At 38.3% G+C, this 24758-nt stretch overlaps 1 protein-coding gene across 2 annotated transcripts in view; it reads left to right on the forward strand.

Annotated features, from left to right (window-relative positions):
- The window catches only part of VPS13D (vacuolar protein sorting 13 homolog D), a 364180-nt gene that overhangs the window by 154855 nt on the left and 184567 nt on the right, over window positions 1-24758 (forward strand). For both annotated transcript variants that reach the window (XM_044667757.1, XM_044667758.1), the window contains exons 49-57: window positions 1587-1729; window positions 7502-7632; window positions 8067-8242; window positions 10797-10920; window positions 11787-12022; window positions 13770-13878; window positions 16178-16341; window positions 17818-17926; window positions 24401-24580. In XM_044667757.1, coding sequence (XP_044523692.1) covers window positions 1587-1729; window positions 7502-7632; window positions 8067-8242; window positions 10797-10920; window positions 11787-12022; window positions 13770-13878; window positions 16178-16341; window positions 17818-17926; window positions 24401-24580 — 1372 coding nt within the window. The remainder of the gene's footprint in view (window positions 1-1586; window positions 1730-7501; window positions 7633-8066; window positions 8243-10796; window positions 10921-11786; window positions 12023-13769; window positions 13879-16177; window positions 16342-17817; window positions 17927-24400; window positions 24581-24758) is intronic.

Raw genomic sequence — 24758 nt, forward strand, 5'->3', positions numbered from 1 at the left:
ATTTGGAAGTATGTAATCTAAACCTGGGAAAGAGGTCACTGCTAGAGATAGAGGTTTGGAAGCCATCTTTATCCTAATGGCAATGATAATTGAAGCCATGGTAATTGATGAGATCATCTTGGAAGACAGCAGAAGGCTGAGAACAGAATCTTGGGTAATGCCTGGTAATGCTGATATTTTAGGTATGGGATGAATAAGAGGGCCTGGGAAACAAACTGAACAAGAAGTAGGTGAACCAGAATAGTGTAGCATCATAGGATCCAAAGGAGAAGATGGTTTTAAGTAAAGGGATATAGTCATCCATGCCAGAAGGTACAGATAGATCTGAGGTCTGTTCTCAAAAAAGACAATTGGCTATAATGATTAAGAGAGAACTAACGAACCTAAAAAACTTACATATCATATGTTAGGGGGAAAATCATGATTATGAAAGATTATAGAGTAAGTGGTAAGTCTAGACTATTCTTTAAGGAAGTGTATAGTGAGAAGAAAAGAGATGACTTGTCAGCCCTAGCAGGATCGGGTAGTGCTATTGAGGAATACTTCCCCTTTCCCTATACCTCACCCTCCCTCTAATGAGGTGAAGAGGCTAAGAGATGTAATGAGGGGGATAATTAATGATGCCAAGGTAATGAAATGGAATGGAGAAGAACATAAATGGTGGGGTAACCTTAAAATGGAAGGAAGGGCATTTCTTCCTCTAAATCAGAAGGGAAAGTGGTAAGGAGATAAAAATGCAAAAATAGTTTTCAGCTGGAAAGGAGAGCATATGAGGATTGGGCAGGATGGCTTTTTACAAGATTAGGATAGTGTTCTCTACTCTGTTTCTGATATTCTTCCATTTTTTTTTTTAACCTTAGACCACATTGAGCCAGTGTCCTTAAGGAATAGTTGATGACAACTCCTACATTCTTATCTCAGTTATAATTGATAGTTCAGACACTTACATAGTATTACTTTTCAATTGATGAATTATGTTGCTTCTACTAAAATCCTACTTTTGCCTTTTTGAGTCATCTAGAAATTGCCTCTTGAAACCTCTTCTCAATGGAATATGAACTCTGTTGGTCCATTAGGCTGTATAGCTATCATTCAAAGACCAACTCCCTTTGAAGAGGTTCTGCTTTTAGTCTGTTGGCCAGAACCAGGATAAATTGTTTGTCCATAGCACCTCAAGAAAACTCTCTATTCCAAGTCTAGATGGGTTGCATGTTCCATCAGTGGGGGAACCCCTATAGTTTGCACCAATTTATAAGGAAGGGCTGAAGTGCCTCATCTTCTTGTGTTGGCATGCACTAAATTCATCTGTCATTTTTTTGGCCCCCTTTACACAGCCTGGCAAAAACTTTTATGCTTTATCAAGCTGGTTTACCATCCAGTTTAAATGGCTAATACATCTGTTGAATCTGGGGAACTCCACCATTTCTGAGTATAAAGCCTTTACTGCACAAAACTGTAGAAAAATCCTGCTTTCGATATTCATACAACCAACACTTACACGATCTAAGCTCTGTCATCAGCTATGATAGGCATTGGACCTGGAGTTTCACTATTATGTTCTATTGATTTGCTTTTCTTCTCAACAGCTGTACCATGAGGATTGGAAGGGGAATTCACCCTGAAGGTGTGCCTGGCTGGTGCCAGGGCTTTTCACTGGATGGTGGGAGTGGCGTTCGAGCCCTTAAAGTGATCCAACCAGGAAACCGGCCTGGCCTGATTTATAACATTGGTATGTGACCTCTAGTTAAGTTTCTAGGACAGATCTTGTGACCTCCTTACCATGGTACTACAGCCTTAGGCCTTGCCACAGTGCAGAAATGTCCTATAGGTTATCTAGCTATGCTTTCTGGGTCTCTCTGAATACAAGTGGCATCAATGCATTTTAAAAAGCTACATAATACTTTCTCCTGAGGGCTGACTCTGTTTAATTTCATACTCACCTGTGTCCAGGGAAATACATTTTGTCTTAAATCCTTATTTTTCAGGAGAATAATAAGAACGCTTAGAAAGGCTTTTCATCATTTCCTCTGCATTCATTAAACTTTGCAATCTCTAGGAGGGTGGGTGTCATTTTTCTCCCTGAAACTGGAGCAGCGAATTTCAGTGATTTTCCTGTAACCAAAGGGCAAGTCTGGGTCAGAAGCAGGATTAGAAATCAGTCCTTTAAATCTGAAGAAAGTATAGGAAAGTTGGAGTTAGTAACTATGCAAAATCATGGTCCTATGCTATTGAATAGGGGTGTTCCCATAGAGATACCAGGAGTGTTTTTGTAGGGATTAAGATAAATTTGACTTATCTGCCTTTTTTCAAAAGTAGTAATAATGATAATAACTCTTATGAAGTGTCTAATTTTTAATGTTATGAGAATTCCCCCCAATAGAATGTAGGCTCCTTAAAGGCGGTGATTGCTTTTTAAAATTTTTGTATCTCCAGTATATAAGGCAATGCCTGGCACATAGTAAGTATTTGATCAGTTGAACTGAACACCTATATTCAAGTATCATTATTCATATGTCTAAAGTGAAAACCCCAAATGCCATCATTGTAGTATTTATCCAGAATTCATTGATGGGTTTTGGAGTAGCCTTCAAAGTATGTCCTGGCTTTATTAGATGTTTAGGGCTCCCTTGGTGTTGGTACATGATTTTGGGAATAGAGAGCTTTTATTGTTTACCCACCTCTTAAATGTGAATTGCTATTTAAATCTTGTTGACATTGAGTGTCAAAGAAAAAAAGATTTTTCTCTCATTGGATCCTCCATCCATGGAAGGTCTCCTGGTTTTTCCACATGCAAAATTGTTGACTCCACCTTGAGAATAGGCACTGGTCATTTCATGCCAAATTTTTCTTTCTCCCTGGTAGCTTGTACTTACATGATTTGATTCCCAAAGCAAGCCAGAACAGGTTAAACCTTATTGGGTGTGGACCTGCTGGAAGAACAAATGGGGGAAAACCCAACAAACTATTTTCTAGCAAACTGGTATCTCTGCAAAGTGACTGATATAAGTGAAATGCAGAACTTCCACTGAAGCATACAACCTGTTGTATTAGTGGGAATACTGACCTCCAATAATAAACAGTATATATCTAAAACCATCAACAAGCATCATATGCAATGGGGATAAATCAGAAGCCTTCCCAATAAGATCAGGAGTGAAACAAGGATGCCCATTATCACCTCTATTATTCAACATATTACTAGAAACACTAGCAGTTGCAATTAGAGAAGAAAAAGAAATTGAAGGTATTAAAATAGGCAAGATGATATGATGGTCTACTTAAAAAATCCTAGAGAATCAACTAAGAAGCTTGTAGAAATAATCAACAACTTTAGCAAAGTTACAGGATACAAAATAAATGCACATAAATCATCAGCATTTCTATATATTTCCAACACATCACAGCAGCAAGAGGTAGAAAGAGAAACACCATTTAAAATCACCCTACACAATATAAAATACTTAGGAATCTATCTACCAAAACAAACACAGGAATTATACGAAAACAATTACAAAACACTTTCCAAACAATTAAAACTAGCTCTAAACAATTGGAAAAACATTGATTGCTCATGGGTAGGATGAGCTAACATAATACTGACCTCCGTAGCCCTTGGAAAAGAGAAGACGGACATATGCTGCAGTGAGGGGCAGGAATTAATTTTTAAAATATATCTTTATTTTGTTAAATATTTCTCAATTACACATAAAAGGAATTTTGAACAAACTTAAAATTTTTTTGAGTTCTAAACTCTCTTTCCTCCTGCCCCTTCCCTTCTTTGAGAGGGTAAGGAACATGGTATCGATTATACATGTTAAGTCAAGCAAAACATATTTCCACGTTAGCCGTGTTGCAAGAGAAAACACAGACAAAACCCCTCACAAATAAATATATAGAAATAATATAATAAAACTAAAAAGGATTTTTTTTAAAGTATGCTTAGATATGCAGAGTCATCAGCTCTCTCTCCGGAGGTGGATACCATTTCTCATCATGGGTCCTTTATAATTGTCTTTGATCATTGTCTTTATCAGAGCAGCTAAGTCTTTCATAATTGGTTGTCCTTACAACATTGCTGCTATTATGCATAACATTCTTCAGGTTCTGCTCACTTCACTTTGCATCAGTTCATTTAAATCTTCCCAGGTGTTTGAATTTAATATAAATCTGTACCCTTCTTTCTTTTCTAAATGGGAAGTTTTGAAAATTGATTTTGGAGTCACCCCAACCCTTTGATTGGGTTGGTAATTTGAGGCCTGAGTCTTCTCTATATAAGAAGAAAGCCCTGCCCTATCTCCTCTCAAGTATCTTTGTACTGCTTGTTCATTCATCCAACAAGCACTTATTAAGTTCCTCCTACAGCCAGGGATTTTAAGAGGTGAGAGACATAAAGGCAAAAAATAAGTCTCTGCCCTCGATGTGCATGCATTTTCTGTAGGAGTGAGACAGGGAGGAACATAGATAGGAACTTAAATGCAAAATCTAGTGTCTTCTGAAGGCAGAATACTACTAGATACCGAGCAACTAGAGAATGGCCTTTTAGAGGAGGGGACATCTGATCTGAGCCTTGAGGGAAGCCAGAAATGCCTTCAAATGAAGGGCTTGGTCTGGGCAAAGCTCGGAAGAAGGAATGTGGGATGTTTAGGGAGCATTGGGACAAGCCACATGCAGAGAGAAGCTCTTACTATGCCTGAGAAGATAGGCCAGGGCAGCTGGAGGAGGGCTTTAAATACCGACTAGAAGAGGCAGGCAGGAAGCACATGAGCTTCTGGAGCACAGACTATCAGGTGGCTGTTCTGTAGAGATTGGATCCTAAAGAAGAACCAGTCAGCACTAGCTAGACCAAGCAGGCCCCTTGTGGGAGTTCTGGCAGGATAGTGCATTTCACATTGATACTTGATTGTGAAGCCAGACCTGGAGCATCAGTTGATACTATATGAGCCTGAGCACTGGTGTTTCTCTTTGAGAAAATTAAACAGCCACATTTTAAGCATCTAAGTGCTAGGGATACAGAGATGCTTAGCAAACTGAATGACTTGTTCTTAGTTCTTTGGTGTTTTGTGATTTATCCAGCTCTTTAGGTCTCTGCAAGCCTTCAAAATTATCTAGACATTTGTTTATATTGATAATTAATTGACATTTCCTGAGAATGCCTAATTATCATTTGTACCTTTATTCTAATCCGGTGCAGGCTTTATATTGTTTACTATTGGTTTATTGGTCTTCAGTAATCTACCTTTGCAAAATAGCTTAGGGTGTGGACTTGGTGTTTTAAAGGTTTTCTTTCTCATCATCTTTCTTTTTTGGATCATGGTATATAAAGTATATAGCAGATTGTTTTAGGGAAAAGACTGATCTCCCCTTCCTCCAAGGATAAAAGAATTAGAAATAGATTTAAATTGTATTCTTTTGAGCATTTTGACTAAACTAGATTCTTAAACCATGAGAAAGAAGAGCAATAATGTGGAAACAAAAGACTAAAAAAGTTCTAGGAGAAAGTGACAGTTAAGGACAGTATTAAATCACTAATCCAAGAGCCTGGAGCTATTGATTAAAGTGGTAAGATTAATTTTTTTTTAGTTGGGGCCTGAAATCTAGGAATCTCAGTTCCTGGATATGTTACTTCGGGCCTACCTGCTTTGGGAGACTACATGCTTTTGGGTGACTGAGGATGAAAATAATGTTTAAGGTGGTAAATATTTGAAGCATAAACTTAGAGGTAGGTTATAAAATTGTAATAGTGGTGGCCAAGTCCTCATATTTATACTAAAGTACTTGTGGATGAATTTTGTCATTCTAACCACATTCTAAGGAAATAAGATTAGACATTATAGAGGAATCAATTACCAATCAAGTGGTTGTAGATAAAACTGCTACTAAGATTAGAATAGGAAACCACATGCTGCTAATAAGGTCATAGTTTCCTCTCTAAATCTGTACTATTAAATAATTGAGGGAGCTTATTAAGTCAGTAAACATTTATGAAGCACCTACTGTGTGCTAAGGTCAGTGTGAAACATGGGCTACAAAGTAAATTAAAATGCTGTTCCTGCCCCCAAAGAACCTCATAATCTTCTAGAAGCCCAGCCTGGAGTCAGGAGGGCTTGGGTTCAAATCTGGCCCTAGACATTTCCTAGGGGTGTAACCCTAGGCAAGTCACTTGACCCCCCCATTGCCCAGCTTGTACTGCTCTTCTGCCTTGGAACCAATACTTAGTATTAATTCCAAGAGAGAATGGAAGGATTTTTAAAAAAAGAAAAAGAAGCTCATAATTTTATTTGGGGAGACATCATACAAGCAATTGTATACAAACAAGCCATGGACATCATACATAGGAAGTAATCAACAGTGGAAAGGCACTAGAATTAAGAGAGATTGAGGAGGTTTTTTATTGAAGGTGGGATTTTAGCTGAGACCTGAAGGAAGCCATGACCATGAGGAGTGAGAGCATTCTAGGCATGGGTGGGGCAGCCATAGAAAATGCCCAGAAATGAGAGATGAGTGTCTTGTTTTGATAAAAGCCAGGAGAGTGTAGAGAGTAAGATACAAGAAGACTAGAAAATTAGGAGGGGAAGGTTCTGAAGGGCTTTGAACACCAAATGGAGAGTTTCATATTTGATGCTGAAGTTTATTGAATAGGGAAGTGATGTGGTTGGACCTACATTTTATGAAAATCACTTAAGTGGCTGAATAGAAGATAGATTGGAATAGGGAGAGACTTGAGGCAGGCAGATCCACCAGCAGACTATTGGAGTAATTCAGGTGTGAAGTGATGAGGACCTACCCCAGGGTGATGACAGTGTTAAAAAAGATAAGGAGGCATGTTTGAGAGATGTCACAAAAGTAAAATGAGCAGGCCTTTGCAACAGATCATATGACACCTAGGTTGGGAACCTGGGGGATTAGAAGGATAAGTGGTGTCCTAACCCCCTCCCCTTTTTTTTTTAACCCTTACCTTCCTTCTTGGAATCAATACTCTGTATTGGTTCTAAGGCAGAAGCATAGTAAGGGCTAGGCAATGAGGTTGAAGTGACTTGCCTAGAGTCACATAGCTAGGAAGTGTTTGAGGCCAGATTTGAACCCAGGACCTCCCATCTCTAGGCCTGGCTCTCCATCCACTGAGCTACCCAGCTGCCCCGGAAGAAGGTTTTAGAGAGAAGATTAATGAGTTCTATTTTGGACATATTGAGTTTAAGAAGTCTATTGGACATCTAGTTCAAGATATCTGATAGAAAGTTAGAGATGTAAGTCTTAGAGTTTAACAGAACAGTTAAGGCAGGATATGTAGATTCGAGAAACATCAGCAGAGAGATGGTAATTAAATCCATGGGAACTGGTAAAAATCACCAAGTGAAGTAGTATAAGAGAAAAGAAGAGGGCCCAAGATAGCACTCTTTGTGATATCCAATTTTGATCATGATGGTTGCTTGTTTTTATTTGTATTTGGTTAAACTTTTCTTTCTCTGGATCTACTAAGCTGAATTGTTCTTATCATTTTTAGGTATTGATGTCAAAAAAGGCCGAGGTCGTTACATTGATACTTGCATGGTCAACTTTGCACCTCGTTATCTGCTAGATAATAAATCATCTCACAAACTAGCCTTTGCACAGAGAGAATTTGCCAAGGGACAGGTAAGAAATTTGTCTATAAAGACTGACTGGTACTTAATGAATAGCCTAATATCTTTGAAAAAGCTGGCTATTGTTTGAGAAGCATTCCTCTTAAACCCAGCTTTGTGGGAACTTAGAGGCTATTATTAGTGGAATGCCTATTCCATCTACTATAGTCAAAACAATAATAGAGTGCCTTGTTCAAATACTTAACTATCCATTCTAATAAAGCATTAGTTGAATTTATTTTCAAACACCCAGAAGGCACTTGTGGCCAAAAAGTGTTCATGTTTAAGAGTAGAAGACACTTGACTCCATTTTGAGTCTAACTGTTTGAGGTTGGAGAGTGAAAATAATTTTCCTTTCTTTTACCTCCCTAAGGCATCAGTAGGTAATCAGTAAAAATTCACTAACTCAATTTGTTGACTTGACTTTAATGGGCTGCTATCTCTTAGGGAACATCCAATCCTGAAGGTTATATCTCTACCCTCCCTGGTTCCAGTGTGGTTTTTCACTGGCCCCGAAATGATTACGACCAGCTTTTATGTGTGCGGTTGATGGATGTCCCCAACTGCATTTGGTCTGGAGGCTTTGAAGTCAACAAGAATAACTCATTCCATATCAACATGAGGTAAACATAAGGCATCCCTAAAGAGACAAGATACAGTTTTCTTGGGGTTGCAATAATGGAAATTGCCCATTCCCCTATCTTCCTTTGTCTTGGCTTGTTTGTGATTAGTTTGGTCCTGACAGGTATCTTTGAGATCTTTGACCTGGTGAAGCTCATGGAAGAGAAGTATGGATTTGTTGGTGGGATGAGTCAATGTTAGCATTCTTCACCCTAGAGAAAGAGTTGCTTGTGTTCAGGGTGGACTGTTCTGACAGGCTCCAAAGTCCAAGAGTTAGAATTGTGACAAGGGTGCTGAGCTCTTGGAATGAACTAATGATTGCTTGGGGCTCTGTAAATTCTGCCCACATTTAGATGAAGAATCTGTTTATCTATTTTTTTCAGTGTATTCCTACAAGTTTGTACAAATTCCCTAGTGACTCAATGCTATTCCCATAAGTCATTTGGATCCTTACTCCATGCCTATAATAGTGAAAGTAAAAAATAAAAACCTTCAGCCAGTTCAGGAGGTATTTTTATAGTTTCAGTCTCACTTCTGTCCCATGGAATGATATTCAAAGAACTTCATATTCTGTGATAGCACATCCAGTTTGGAACCTGGATTCACTTTTATGTACATATATTAAGCCAGGGCTTTATTATGCATAAATCCATGGAAAAGAGCAGTAATAGGGGGAAATTAAAAGTGGTAAATAATCCAAAAATTATTTCTGTTTGACTTTGGAATTTTTTCCCTTGGAATGGGGTAGAGGTTATGAGGTTGGGTAGTGGATTCATCTTCCTGACTTGTGTTTTGCAGCATTTTTAATGTGGGTGTTCCCTAACTATCCATCTTTTTCACTTGCAACTTTCTCCCTTGACTGCATTTACATGGTTGCAGCTACCACCTTTCTCCAGAGACTTCCAAACCTGTATCTCTAGCTCCAACCTCTACTCTTCAGAAGTATAAAATTTGATATGTACACTTAGAATGCTTTTCATCTACATATAGTGTTCTATACCTATAGTCTTGTATCTCTCTAGTGAAGGGAGATAAATACATTTTCTTATTTCTTCTTTGGTGACAAACTTGTTCTGACATCTTTCCTGAGGCTCAGATCCTCATCTCTAATCTATACACTTCAAATTAGCTTTCTCACCAGTACTTCAAACTTAACATGTCTAAGATCAAATTGATGATCCTTAAATCTACCCCTCTTGACTGCATAACAGATTCAAGAGATTGTGAAGGTAGAATTGACAAGACTTATTCACTGTTTATATATGAGGGAGTGAGGAGGAAGGACGAGTTAAAGATGACTCTGAGGTTGCTGATCTGGGTTACTGGATAGTTAATGATTGCCTTAACTAAAGTAGGAAAGTTAGGAAGAAGACAGGAATATTTTGGAAAGTTTGAAATGCCACTTAACTCATTCAGTAGAAGATATCTAATAGGCAGTTGATGATGTGGAGCTGGAGTTAAGGAAAGAGTAAGACTATATGTACAAATTTGAGAATCATCTAGATAGAGATGATAGTTGAACCAGTGGGAGAGACAGAAAGATAAGAGACTCCGTGTGACGAGTGTTTAAATGTCTAGGGAAAGGGAGTGGTTAAAAGGATCAAATGTTTTAAGAGGTCGAGAAGGATAAAGAATCAGAAAAAGTCATTGGGATTATTTATTAAAATAATAGGTTTTTCTAGAGAGAACAACTAAAGTTGAGTAATGAAGTTGAAATTCAGATTTATTCAGAAATCATTGGGAGGTTAGAAAAATAGCAGTAGAAACCAACAGGTAATTATTTCTAGAAGTTTGACTGTGAAAGGGAGGATGAACTAAGGGATAATGTAGTTTGAGAGGTTGGTAGGATTAAATAACCTTTTTTATGAATGTAGGAAATCAGGCCATATTTGTAAGCTTTAGGGAAGGAGTAGGCTAATAAGGAAAGATAGAAATTTGGGTGACAGGGAATGATTGAAGTGATAAGATCTCAAAGGAAATGGAAGGAAATAAGATCAGGGTTCGTGTCATCTTATAGTTACCTGGGTTCATGTCGTATCTTCTATTAAACTGTAGGCTCCATAAGTAGGGATTGGATCTTGTCTAAAAGCCAGCCCAATACCTTGTACAGAGTAGGTGCTTGATATGTCTGTTGAATGAATACAACAATTGGTTTCATTCACCAAGTATATGCAGGCTGATGATAAGGGTACCGGCCCAATAGCATGTTGGTTGAGAATAAGAAGCCAATTTGGGATACAGAAATTGTTATGGGTATGCCATATGTAGGTAATTGAAAGTTTATTTGTCTAAATTTAATATTATATAATTCTTTGTGAGTGTGTGTGTGTGTGTGTGTGTGTGTGTGTGTGTGTGTGTGTGTCCTATCTTATATGGATTAATTTATTTGGTATGTATATGGGGCTGTGTACAGATACCCAGTGAATTCTCAGTGTTATTGGCCTTCTGATGATACTGACATTGTGGCACTTGTTTGAATCCATGTAATAGTAGTAGAAAATCAGGCTCTACTCTTTCCATGTTTTGAATTCTATTTTGTTACTTTTTTTTCTGCAGAGATACCTTAGGCAAAAGTTTCTTCCTTCGAGTGGAAATTACTCTCCGAGGAGCCACATATAGAATTTCATTCAGTGACACAGATCAGTTGCCTCCTCCTTTCCGAATTGACAACTTTTCCAAGGTATCAAGTCTTACTCAGTGGGCAGCTCATTCAAGACCACACTGATTGTTTTGTAGGAGGATAAATGGAGTATTTGCTACTCCTGGGAGAATCATTGGAAACATTTTATCTTTGGAAGAATAAGATACAGTAATTCCTTTGCCTTATTAATACTTGTAATAACCTTTCATATTGTTGAAAAGCAGTAACAATAATAAAACAACAGTTTGAGGCACCATCAAGTGACTGATCAATGCTTTGGGAATAAAATAGACATGCCCAAGCCAGATAGTACACTATAGTCCCCTAGTAATTTTTTTGACTAGCATCTGCCATTTCTAAGCCCATAAGCTTTTTTCCACTGATTTGCAGTCTCTTAGAGTTCCATATGGGCAGGGAGAAGGACTCAGAATTAGTCCAGCCCAGCAGTCAAGGAATTGGATAACTGCTGTAGGTTTGTAACCAGGCATCCAAAGAAAGCCAAATAAAAATTATGGGTTTTTAGTTTAAATACTTTCTGTGAATAAGAAAACTTTCATTCCAAAACCTTGATTCTTCTTTTAAGTATTTCAAAACAGGGTGGGATATTATCATAGGAAGAATAGAAATCATTTTCCTTAGGAATTTGTGAAGTGTATAAAGACTCTCAGTGTTGTCTGCTCCTATTCCATTATCTGTGGTCCCTTTAGTTGAAGTATTCTTTGAAATAGGTAGATCCCTAGATTTTAAAGGAGAGAGTTTGAACTTCCCTGGAGTTTGTTCTATATATAATTGACAGGCAGAAAGGAGTGGGAATGTAAACCAGCTGCCCAGCAAAGCACTGATTCACCACCTGATGTCACCACTTTGAATGAAAGTGCTCTTTGTCTTTTTTGCCATTACCATAGGTCCCAGTTGTCTTTACTCAGCATGGTGTGACTGAGCCCAGGCTCCGAACTGAAGTGAAGCCCATGACCTCATTGGATTATGCGTGGGATGAACCTATCCTGCCTCCTTTCATCACATTAACTGTTAAAGGAGCAGGCTCCTCAGAGATCAGCTGCAACATGAATGATTTCCAGGACAACTGGCAGCTTTATTATGAAAACTTCATCTACATAGCTGCTACATATACATTCTCAGGGTAATCCTTTATTATTCTTTTCTCAAACAAAAGGATCCAATTATTAACTGGCAGTGAATTTTCAACTATTTCTTTAGTGACAGAATAAATTCTGATCAGTCATCATCATAAACTCCTAGTCTAAAGAGAGAGTCTTGGGAATTCATTTAATCTAGCCCCCTTACTTTGGGCCAGTGCCAAACATTATTCAAACTGACTAGCGTATTCTTTTTCAAAATACCTCCCTCAGTAACCTTTTAATAACCCTTACTGTAAGGTTATATATTCCTTATGTCAACCCTAAATCCTTCTTGCCGCTGTTTAAAGTACTTTCCTCTTGATCATTCTTCATTGCAAAACAACTCATCACAATCCTATGCCACCCACTGATGATACTGTATTAGCATTGAGGATTCTACCAGGATTTTCTGTGAAGTTTATGCAAAATAGTTGAGATTGCTATAAGTGCCAAATCCCTCTTTGAGATCCTTGTAGTTGGAATATTTGTCATCTTCTAAGCTAGAAAAAAATGTGAAAAATAGCCACTTTTGCAGATTAGCTTGAAATGACAATTGGCAGGTTTATCATTCTACCATTGATGTTTTTGGTTTGGAGGCAAGTAAGAAAAGTCTATGAAAAGATGTTGATAGTTTTTCTGTATAGTCATTCTCAAAAACCATTAGTACAGCTTACTTTTTCCATGATGATGATGTTGGAGCAAATTCCAAATGGAATTTCTCTGGCCAAATAGGGGGCATAGCCACATAGTTCCTATTATAAATATATTCATGTTTGGTTTTTTATTTTAATTTGGGAAGTGTTTTTTGGATCTCTTATTAATTTATAAGAACCTAGTTCTTTACATATTGTTCAGAATGACTTCACCCTACTTGTAGAGGGTGAAATAAGGGATATATAGAAGTTCTTTCAGGCACCTGAGTCTGAACAACTTTCTTTCCTGATGGTGGTAATGCTAGCTGGTTTACCTCATCATTGTCCTATGCACAACTAGTATGGCATGTTTAACTTTTCAAAGGCTGTAATAGAAAATGTTCCAGTAATAGTTTTCCTCTTAAATTGTATCAACCCAAGTCTGATCTTTGATAGTTCTCTGAGTTATGTAAGTTGAAAGAACAGCAAGGATATAATAGGAGATCTTCATCTCCTTTTGAGGTTTCCCCATACCTTCAGAGTAACTAATGGAGGAGGTAAGGACTGAACCTTTTACTCTAGGTTTCTTTCCTAACAAATTTCTTTGTGATATTGGGGCTTAGAAATATACCCAGCTCATCAAAATTTCATCTAAGACACTGAAAAGACCAGGTTCAGGCATTCCCGGAAAACTTAGGATCATGAATTCCCAGAGAAGTAGAATAAGCAGGAATTAATCTTTGACTTATTCTTCTATAAACCTTTCCTGCTGAGCTTCCTGATTTCTGCCATTCAGGGAAGCAAGATAGGAATCTGGCAAAATTTTGGGGAAGGGTTTTCTTGATTACCACCTATTGTCCAGTTAGCATTTTATACTTAGAGAAAAAGTCATCAAAATTGTTGCTGAATGGAAAACAATATTATAGCCTATTATACTTTATTCTAGATACTATATACTACATATAATACGTATCTTTGAACTAGAAAGAAATATAGCATATTAGCTAATCATGAGAACATTTTTTTCCTTTTTACTTCACTTCTTACATATCCTTTAGTAGAAACTATTAGACTGTCATTTGTATTGAATTTGTGTTGGATTTTCTTGAAATTCTAGGTTGCAGGAGGGAACTGGTAGGCCTGTGACTTCCAATAAGGCTGTTACTTGTGGAGAGCTTGTCCTTGATGTCTCACCCAAGACCCAAAGAGTGATATTAAAGAAAAAGGTAAGAAGTTGGGCTTGAATTGAACTCCTAGGAGCATCCTTGAGGGCAATTACCATGTATGTTCCCAGCATCTGTAACTGAAATCAAAATTTCATTTTGTAGGAACCTAGTTGAGTCAAGTTGATATAAGTGTGAGGTATTGTTGTTATTTTAAATCCAGACTCATGGTTTCATCTAGCTAGAAAACTTCAGGGTAGGACGTTTTCTCTGCCAATATAGATTTGTAATGATTCTGTATGAAATTAATTGTGCAGGGTCTCCCAACCAGTATGGGTCAGAGATAGGACTTGGAACCAGGCCTTTCTGACTCTGGCTCTCTGTCCACTCTGTTGTGTTACTTCTCTACTTCTTCAGGTATGTTATGAGTTAAGTAGGTTTTGGTAGAACTAGTATAGGAACCTAATCCCTATAGCATTGCTTCTAGAAGAAAAATTAATTCAGTATTCTAAGTAGTCAACATAGATTTTAAGTTGGGGACTTGCTTATAAGGTAAATTTTGACTCATAAATGGTTTGGCAACGAGGTTCATTGGACACTATGGTTAATTGAGAATTACCATAGGTATCCTATATGGATTGTGAATTTTCAGAGCATTAGAGTACTCTTCAACAGTGGTGTCAAACTAAAATAGAAATAGATCTGCATATTGACTGAGAACCACAAAACAACATGATAGGTGTTATATTGAATTTTTAAAAAACCTTTACCTTCTGTCTTAAAATGAATATTATGTATTAGTTCTAAGGCAGTGGAGGTTAAGTGATTTGCCCAGAGTCACACAGCTAGGAAATGTGTGAGGTCAAATTCGAACTCCAAACCTGTCTCCAAGCCTAGCTCTCTAACCATTGAGCAACCTAGCTTCCCTATGTTGTAGTGTACAATTATCCCTTTCATATCACAACTTTCCCCATTGTGGTTTCAATATGAGTGAGTCAGCATAGGAAATTTAATGGGAATATTGAGGGAGTTTTGCAGAAGCCACATGACAACATGTAAAGGCTTGCAGATAACAGAAAAAGTTTAGAAACTTAGAAATACATAAAACATATGTGTAGTATTGTATAGTATCAACATATTTTATCTTTAAAAGCATAAATACACACAATTTCTTTTACTCTAAACATCTCATGAAAGAAAAAGAAAAAATTCAGACTTCTCTGGTACTAAGAGGAGGGACAACAAATTTTACATGAATTTTCCAGATTGTGGGGCTGCCATGCCCCTAATCCTGTCAATGTGGAGAGATACTTTTATTTTAATTTATTTTATTAAATAATTTCATTACATTTTAATCTGGTTTGGTTTCAAATTTAACACTTCTTCTAGAATTCACTCAACTAAATTATATTAAACTTAATTAAATTAGAATGCATTTGTAGAGACTTAGACATCATTGCAAACTTTAGCAATTATGCTATGGGACTAGATATAAAAGGCCTTAGGGTCTTAGATCTAGAGCTGAAAAGCCCTTCAGATGCCATCTAGGTTTCATTTTGCATCTGAGGAAACCAAGGCACACAGTGAAAAGAGTCAAAATTTGAACTCAGATCTAGTGATTACAAGATAAATGCTTTTTCCACTGCCCTAAGCTGAGACTTAAGATCTGCATTGATAAGAAAATAAACTTCACAGGTTGCATTGCTTTTTTTTGCCTTTTAAAGATAACCTTCATCTCATTTTGTTTGTCATTTAGTTCTTTGTCATCAAAGCAAAATGTGGGCTGCTTTTAAAATGCTGGTTATTTGAGCTTTTCAAATTGTTTGAATTTCCTATAAGTTAGGTTCCTGAGTTTAAGTTCCACAGATGGAATGTCATTCCTCCTTACTTCTGCTTCATAGAATCTAGACTTCCTTTGGAGGCTGGTTCTGGAAGCTTTCCTTTATTCTCCCAGTTGTTGGTAACCCCACTTCCCCAACTGAAATCACTTCACATATGCTGTATCCTCTTCTCTGTGTATGTGTCCTTCTGAGGACAAAGACTTCTCTCTACAACTTAGCATAGGGCCTTGCTAGTGGAAGATGCCCAATAAAATACTTGTTGAATTGAGTTGAGTGAGGACTTAGTATATATCTTTCTGTTTCTTGTTCATCCCAAGTACCTTCATAGAATTAATAAAAATAAAATGGGAATTATAAAAGGATACATGAAATAGAGATATTTCCCAGTCCTCTTCCTATTCTAGAATGAGTCAAGGCAAATTGCTTTCTGAAGCCCTGCAGTTTTTCCAACTTCAGCTGATGAGTCAGTCCCAAACACACAAGATTTGACCATTTTGTTTTTTCCTTTGTGTTCATTGCAGGAACCAGGAAAACGGTCTCAGCTGTGGAGAATGACTGGGACTGGTGTGTTGGTCCATGAAGGCTCTTCAGTCCCTCATAACCCTAATAAGCCTGCAGCTTCTCGAACTGTTGAAGGGTCCGCCATTCTAGATATTGCTGGTCTTGCTGCTGTTACAGACAACAGGTCATTATCAAGGCAATTTCTGATTAATACTTATAGTTAACAATTTCTGGTTGAGACCAACTGTGCAAATCTAAAGATGAGATTGAAATACATTTTTTTAAATACTTATTTTTTAAAGCCCTTACCTTTTGTCTTGGAATCAGTACTGTGTATTGGTTCCAAGGCAGAAGAGTGGTAAGGGTGGGCAATGGGGGTCAAGTGACTTGACCCCCAGGGTCACACAGCTGGAAAGTGTCTGAGGCCAGATTTGAACCTAGGACCTCCTGTCTCTAGGCCTGGCTCTCAACCACTGAGCTACCCAGCTGCCCCCTGAAATACATTATTAACAATGAAGCATGAACAAATTTTTTCTAGTTTGTGAATTCTTTAGAAAGGATCATTTTACTTTGATTAGTCTGTACCTATGTCTTCTCTTCTGTAAAAACTGATGCTTTTATTTAAGATTTATATCTCACCTACTTCCAGGAGGACTTTAGGCAATTTCCACAATTAAAATATAATACAAAATAAGGCATTTTGGAGTAAAATAGAAGAGGGACCATTTAAGCAGTGATTCCCAAAGTGGGTGCCACTGCCCCCTGGTGGGTGCTGCAGCGATCCAGGGAGGCGGTGATGGCCACAGGTGCATTTATCTTTCCTATTAATTGCTATTAAAAATTTTTTAAAAATTAATTTCCAGGGGCACTGAGTAATATTTTTTCTGGAAAGGGGGCAGTAGGCCAAAAAAGTTTGGGAATCACTATAGGCATGATAGCTATCCCTTTCCATATTTCACAGAAACGTCTTTGCAAGAAATATAAAAATATGTATTAATGCTTGTTAATATTTCTTGTAATACACATCTTCCAAGTTAACACTCAATGCCTATCTTTTATTTTCCATTTCTCTTTATGCCCCCAAGGGAGTCAGGCATTTCTTTAGATTTTAAGAGTAGGCGGTATTGCAAGGAATATATAGAATATGAGAATTTATTTTTCATATGCTATATTATTTTTATATCAGGATCCTAGATTGTAAAGCCCTAAAATTTGTTCAGACCTGGCTCTATTCAGTCCATAGATTTTTGCATTCTCTTTGGCATTGGGTATGTGGTCCTTTCACAGATTCTGGCTAACAGGAAAGTTCTGCAATGAGACTTTTCTGGCATATGTGCAAAACTTCACCTGTCACTTGGAAGAGCTAAGGCTCTGATAAACAACCTCATTAAATGATTATCAGTTATAAATGTCTTTGGATATTCAGGGGAGGAGCTGAATAATGAGCTCTAAAAAATACATATAGGAACCTGAGCCAGGAGTTTCCATGGAACTTAAGATGATCCAGAGTCATTTGACCATAATTAGGTTGTCTTGACCTGTCAGAAAATAAATTCAGAAAAATTTGTCTCAAGAATTTCAGTGGCTACAAGAATCAAGAAGCTCATTTCCATGTTAGTGAGAGTGAGGACTTAGTACCTGTCATTTTGTCTCTCTACAGATATGAGCCTCTCATGCTGAGGAAGCCTGATCGTCGGCGCAGTACAACACAGACATGGAGTTTCCGAGAAGGAAAGCTGACTTGTGGGTTGCATGGGCTTGTTGTACAGGTGAATACTATTTGAAGATTAAGGATGTGACAAAGTCTAAGCCAGTGATTCCCAAAGTGGGTGCTACTGCCCCCTGGTGGGTGCTGCAGCGATCCAGAGGAGCTGTGATGGCCACACTTTTTTTGTATTACATTCTATTCTGAGTTCAATAAATAGTTTCCTAATTTCCAGGGGGCGCTAAGTAATATTTTTTCTGGAAAGGGGGTGGTAGGCCAAAAAAGTTTGGGAAACACTGGTCTAAACCCTATTTGAAGAAGATTCAGCCAGAAACTCAGAAGTGATTCAGTTGAGCTAGACTTATTCTTAGCAATTAGAAATCCAGAGTAAATAGAGACTTTTTTTTAGTGATTGGGAGGCACATTAGGAGCAGTCCTATGAAGTTTTAATAAAAAAAAAATTCCAGTAATGTACCTGCTTTCCGATTGTCTTTGCTTTCAAGTTTGTCATTTTCTTCTGTGCTCCCTAAGGTTCTCAAGAATGACCCAATGAAAGTATTTTTGGCAGTTATCAAAATGGAGGTTAATTTGTTGTTAGGCAGATCCCTCTGTTTTCTCTCTACTCAGTTAATGAAAATTGTTCAGGTTAAGTATTTTTTGGCAAACCTTTTACATAGTTATGATTCTTGCCTATAATTGAAGATTTTTCTGTAGTCTCTTCATTCTACCATTCTCACTTATTTCACATTACTTCCTTTCACTGGATTCTCTCGCCAATCTGAATGACTTGATATTCTCCACCTTTCTCACTCCTCCCACCCCCTACTTGCTTTGGTTCACTCTTTTCTCCCTCACTTCTGTCTGTTCAAGTCTCTTCTTTCAATATCCAACTCAGGTGCCACATCTTTCATGAAACCTTTCCTAACATCCCCAGGTGAGTGATTTTCCTTCCTCAAATTTCCTCTAGCATTTTATCTAGGTATTTGTGAACATTGATTTCCACCTTTTTGAGTAATAAGCTTTTTAAGAGCAGGATCTCTATGTCATCTTTGTATCTTTAAAAATCTTTTTTAAAAAGAATAAAGCACAGGTAACTGTCCTTGATGAGTTGTCAGTTTGTGTGATTTTTATCTCTGTCGGTGATATTTGAAAGATTGTGAAGAAGGGCAGATGTATATCACAGGATTAGGGAAAGGCAGATGTCCCAGTTTTCCAAAAAGAAATACAGTGGAGCCAACAGACTATAGGCAAGTGAGCTTGACTTGGAATCCTGGTTAAAGTCTTCAAAATTTTAAAGAGCTGGTTAGCAAGCATAGCTAGAAAAGGAACTGGTTATAAAGAATCATTGTGGTTCTTAGCAATAACAAGTTCTGTAAAACTTGCATTCTGTTTTTGACAAGATTGTAAGACTAATCAGAGCGGGGAATGTTGTCGATCTAGAATTTACCTCAATTTTAGTGAGCATGCATCCCAGCCCTGCATGCCTTCCTTGTTGAAAAGCCATCAGGATATTGCCAAAGCAGCAGGATAGCTGAGTTGATTGAGAACCGATTTAAGATTTAAAGTGTTGTTCTTTGGGCTTCAGCTTCTCTTTGGAGCCAAGGAAGTGCTTATTCATTGCTTCTTGGCTGACTAACTGACTTGGGTGATCTGACTAGGCCTCTAGAGATTCCCCAGAGATCCTGACAGGTTAGACCAGTGATTCCCAAATTGGTAGGCCAAAAAAGTTTGGGAACCACTGGGTTAAACCATGGGGCCAAGTCTAATAAGATGAAATTAAATGCATATAAGTGATTGTTTACACCCAGGATTAAATAATACACAGTTTAAATACCTGACAAGCTAGATATGGCTGTCCAACAACAGTTCAACTGAAGACTATGTGGGAGTTTTAGTAGCCTACAAGGGTGTAGGATATGGAAACCAAGAAAGCTAATGCAAGCTTAGGCTCTCTTCATAGGAGTAAGGAGTCCACAAATTATGAGGTTCAAGAGTCCTGCTGGCCTGGATCAGCCACACTCTGTAGTACTGTGTTCAGTTCCAGGACCACATACCATTTGATTACCCATTTGAAGGAGAATAAACTAGAGAGCTTGAGACAGCTGGGTGGCTCAGTGGATTGAGAGCCAGGCCCAGAGACGGGAGGTCCTAGTTTCAAATCTAGCCTCAGACACTCCCTAGCAATGTGATCCTGGGCAAGTAAGTCATTTGACCCCCATTGCCTAGCCTTTACCACTCTTCTGCCTTGGAACCAATACAGACTATTGATTCCAAGATGGAGGGTAAGGGTTTAAAAAAGAAGAAGAGAGCCAGAACTGTGAATTTATCTTACCATCAAAGAACCAGTTCAGAGAATAAAGAATCATTAGAATATGAGATGTCTTAGGGATTAAAGATCCATATAGTTAGCTATTAAATTGAAGTAAGATGAGACAGTTTCTGCTTGGTTCCAAAGGGCAGAATTAGATGTAGTCATTGATATTTGTAAAGAGACAAATTTAGGTATCATATGAGGGAAAACTTTTGAAGAATAAGAGCTATCTTAATGTAGATTGGGCTGCTTCAGGAATCAAGAATTGTTCTTCACCAAAGTTGTTCTTCACTCAGTGGCTGGCCAGATGACCATGTGTTAGAGAGGGGAGTCTTGTTGAGCTATGACTTTGGATTAGATGGTGGTCTCTGAAGTTCCTTCCAGCTTGGAGGTTTTGTGATTGTGAGAATTCAGGGTATGTTTTTCTTAGGTAGAAACCAAGTTGTTCTTCTGTGTGATAAATTGATATTTATAGCAAAACGTGCTCAGGGACTGATATCAAGGTGGTTATATTCCAGCAGTCAAAGCAGACCCTGACTACTATTGACTAAAATTGTACTTTTCTTTACTCCCATTGCCCCGAGCTCTTTGGATCAAAGACAGGCTCCCTGCTATATGAAGTATACATCTGGAACAGATTTGTGATTTTTCAATTAGCATTACAATTCGTCCTTTTTGAGGCAAAAGAGGCCTTGTGAGCCCTGTATGTGATCCACCTTTTATTTTTGATGTTTTTCAAAAATCCTTATAATCCTCTGTGTATATATTCTTCCTCTTTCCCTCACTTATCCCCACAAGTAAATCCTTTCAAGGTGTTTATTTTTTTTAATCTATTTAAAAGGAAACCCTCCTCCCCCACAGTCTTATCATTTTTACACTTTTGAATAATTCTATACTAAAATACTCAGCAAAGCAGAACTTGTTTTGTTTGGGGAAATAAGCTTGTTTTAATCTGGTTATTCTGAACAATAAATTAACTGAAAAGATTAAAGCCCTTTCTGACAGTGTCCTTTTAAGGAAGTCTTTATTTAAAAAAAAAACCTTCTCCAGGCATAAAAGCACTTTCCATGCTGAAACCTGTCCTACAAATTAACAAATGAAAGGTTCCTTTTCTTTTTTTTCACTTTTTGAACTTTGGCTTGATGAATTAACAAAGCAAACAAATATAGAATCTCTTTTCCACCCTCTTGTCTACCTTGTCTGTGCTGGGGTTTTATAGAAGTGGTATAGCTTCGCTTTAAGCTGCATTTAGGGCTTATTTTGCCATAATATCCTGGATATCCTAAGCTCTTATGATATTCTTCACCTACATTTTGTTTTAGAAGAGGCCTGTCCTCAAAGTATTCTGGTATGTTGTTTAGCCCTAGGCATCAGGATACTCATTCATTCCTGTTTTGGAAGTTTTTCTGCTTTGGAATTTGCTTCTTGTTGGAAGGATAAGTGGTAGGCTATGGTTGCCTGCTGTGCTTCCCTGATAATTTTCAATTATTTTTTACACTCCAGGAGAGGATGACTTAAGGGAAAATGGCCTTAGCTATTACTTAGTTCTTTATATGATAAGCCTATACTCTTCTTTCTTCTGATGCCTCCTTATATCAGAGGCTCTGTCAGTAAAACACAAGGCCCAGCTGATTCAAGTTGGGAGAGGCTCATTGATGACAGTTTCACCACTAGGTTATTAATTTTGTTTTGGTCACAGCAGAACAATGATGAAAGGCATTGATTAGAGAAGGAAATGTAATCTATATTGGTAGAGGGAATCACCACATTGATAAAAACACGGATCCTTGGAATAGTGAATAAATGTTGAGTGTATGGCAAAAATTGTTGTGGTCACCGTTTATAAAAATAACTCAAGTCATGGGGATGATAGTAACTTTTAACAATTTAATTTAATATAAACTATAAGAAAGAAATAAGGAAGAAAGAAAGTAGAAAACTTATTTCCTAGCCTACCATTCTAAAGTCTGATCCATAGAATTTTAGCTCGCTCTCCAACAAGGTTCCGATCTCGATGTGGAAGTCCAGTAGTCTCTTCAATACAAGAATCTTACCAGCCAATGAGGGTGTCTTCTGCCCAAACCCCCAATGCTGAATAGAATAGAAGAATCAATCCCAGCAAACTTATGCCAAAAGCCTCGATCTTCTCTACGATCTCATCTTTTATAGCCCTTTTCTCCACGGTCACTTCCTGTCTCTCATGAGCTGTTCTATCACATCTCAGGAACCAATCATAGTTTCTCTGCTCTGGACCTGGAACTCTTAGTTCTGGATCGTTTTCCTAGGGCTCTTAACCTGTGACCTCTGTTTGGAGCATTCTAGTTATGCTAATGGGATGGGTTGGGTTAGAAGAGAGTTCACAACCCTGAGAGGAAGGGATTCCCTTTACACAGATAAAGACTAGAGACATCCCCAAGAGCAATATCTGCATAGAAGTAGGGAACTTGGGGAGAAGTGAAGGCTACTCAAGTATGGAGAAGTCTGAAAGCCTTGCTGAGAATTGAAAATAATTCTTGCTAAATAAGAATTTTTTTTAAAACCCTTAACTTCTGTGTATTGACTCCTAGGCAGAAGAGTGGTAAGGATAGGCAATGGGGGTCAAGTGACTTGCCCAGGGTCACACAGCTGGGAAGTGTCTGAGGTCAGATTTGAACCTAGGACCTAGGCCTGGCTCTCAATCCACTGAGCCACCCAGCTGCCCCTGCTAAGTAAGAATTTAGCTAGAATGAGATACTCTTTTCATCAGAGGCAAAGTCATTTGAGTAAGGATTTGTAGGAGAAGAGGTTATGCTATTACTTTTCTTCTCTGTGGTTACAGTAGCCTTGAGATGGTCACAAAAATTGGTGAGATTAAAGGAAATGGAAGGCTCCAGGAGTTGGAAGGAGGCAGGAATTGTGGTAGTAAAAATGCCTTTGAGTCAGGTACTGTCTGACCCTATTTCAGAAGAGAGAGAGAGGGACCCTGAAGTCCAAAGATCTAGAGCTAAGCAAGAGAAAATGAAATCTGAAGGAGGTGAGGTGCTTGCTAAGTGGTTCTGTTCAATTCAACAAATGTTTATTAAGCACCAGGCACTGTGCTAAGTGTTGGGAGTGGTCCTAGAAGGATATTGGACAGTGATAGTGGGGATAAGCCAAATTCTCTTTGACTTTTGGTATCAAAAGATAATGGTCTACCTTGGCTTACCTCAGGGAGGTAGTAGTATCTCCAAGAGAAAGCTAAGTTTCAGGGAGATAGAAGAAATATTGTTGTGGGAGGGCTTAAGATTAAACCCCAGTCTTGAGAAGGATGCTCCTTTTAAGAATGTCAGGCTCTGTTGATTATCTTAAAAATAGAAAAATTTATTAAGTTGAATTATTGAGTTGAATGGCCAGAAGGCAGGTGCAAGTAAAACACTGCCTCCTCAAGGAAATAGAGTTTTGGATTCTTATACCGTTTTGACAACAGTAGCTGTGTGACCAGAGTTGGGTTGATGGGGTAATGTTATTACGTGACCAGGGATGGGTTGATGGCATGATGTGTTGTGCCTTGAAGACAAAAGGGGGTAAACTGGGCAGTTCAAGTGATTAGATATTTGCAATACAAAAGGATACTTCTCAGAAGCAAACTGGGTGGTGCATATCTTTGTGCATCAAAAAGCTAGGAGAGAGGCCAAAGGGAGTCTCTCTCTCAAAGTCACCTTCCTTCAGCACTACAGGAATGCAAGGAAAAATGGAATTCCTTCTGTACTTTTTGACCTGGGTTACTGCTGGGATTTTGAGATGTCCAGGGGAAGGAAGGATGTTAACAGAGAATTCCAGAGGAAAGAGGTAGATGGGGAGCTCTGTCCTTTCCCTCTTAAGATTTTACTTTAGAAGGGGAAAGGGATGGCAGCTTGTGCATACTACCTTTGCCACTGATCCCAGTCATTGCATGTAGCATAGGTCCCTACTCTTGGTAATGTATTGGGGATAGTCTGCCTCAGGTTTGGAAGGTGAGGAACATGATGTACACATGGAACCCTGAGGAAGACAACATCAGGGTCAGGCAAAGGCACAGGACCAATGTGGCTATATTCTTAGAGGTGGGGTCGGGGAAGAATAGTGTCTTCCTCATACCTTTATGGCAGTGCCTGAAGCAAAGTGCTAGGTTGTCTGGTAATAGTTCTGGCTCTGCTTTTCATGTGACACATGACATTATTAGTCAATACCTCTGTCTTTTCCCTGACTTTTTATTTTGTCATATTCCAGGCAAAAGGAGGACTCTCTGGTTTGTATGATGGGGCTGAAGTTGTTCTTGGTCCTGATACTTCTCTGGAGCTTTTGGGACCAGTTCCACCTGAGCAACAATTCATTGATCACAAAATGAGGCCTGGATCTGGAATATTAGCTATTAAAGTTATTCCAGATGGACCAACTCGAGTACTCCAGGTGACAATCATATACCTAACAAACTAAATATATTTCTTCCTTTTTAAAAAGCATATTTAGCTTCCTTTGGTTCAGTCTGACCACTGTAACCCCTAAAGCAGTGATGGTGAACCTATGGCACATGTATCAAAGATGATATGCAGAGTGCTGTTTGTGACACCCTCCCTCCCCCCCCCCC

Source organism: Gracilinanus agilis, chromosome 3 (genome assembly GCF_016433145.1).
Source record: "Gracilinanus agilis isolate LMUSP501 chromosome 3, AgileGrace, whole genome shotgun sequence".
Classification (NCBI taxonomy): Eukaryota; Metazoa; Chordata; class Mammalia; order Didelphimorphia; family Didelphidae; genus Gracilinanus; species Gracilinanus agilis.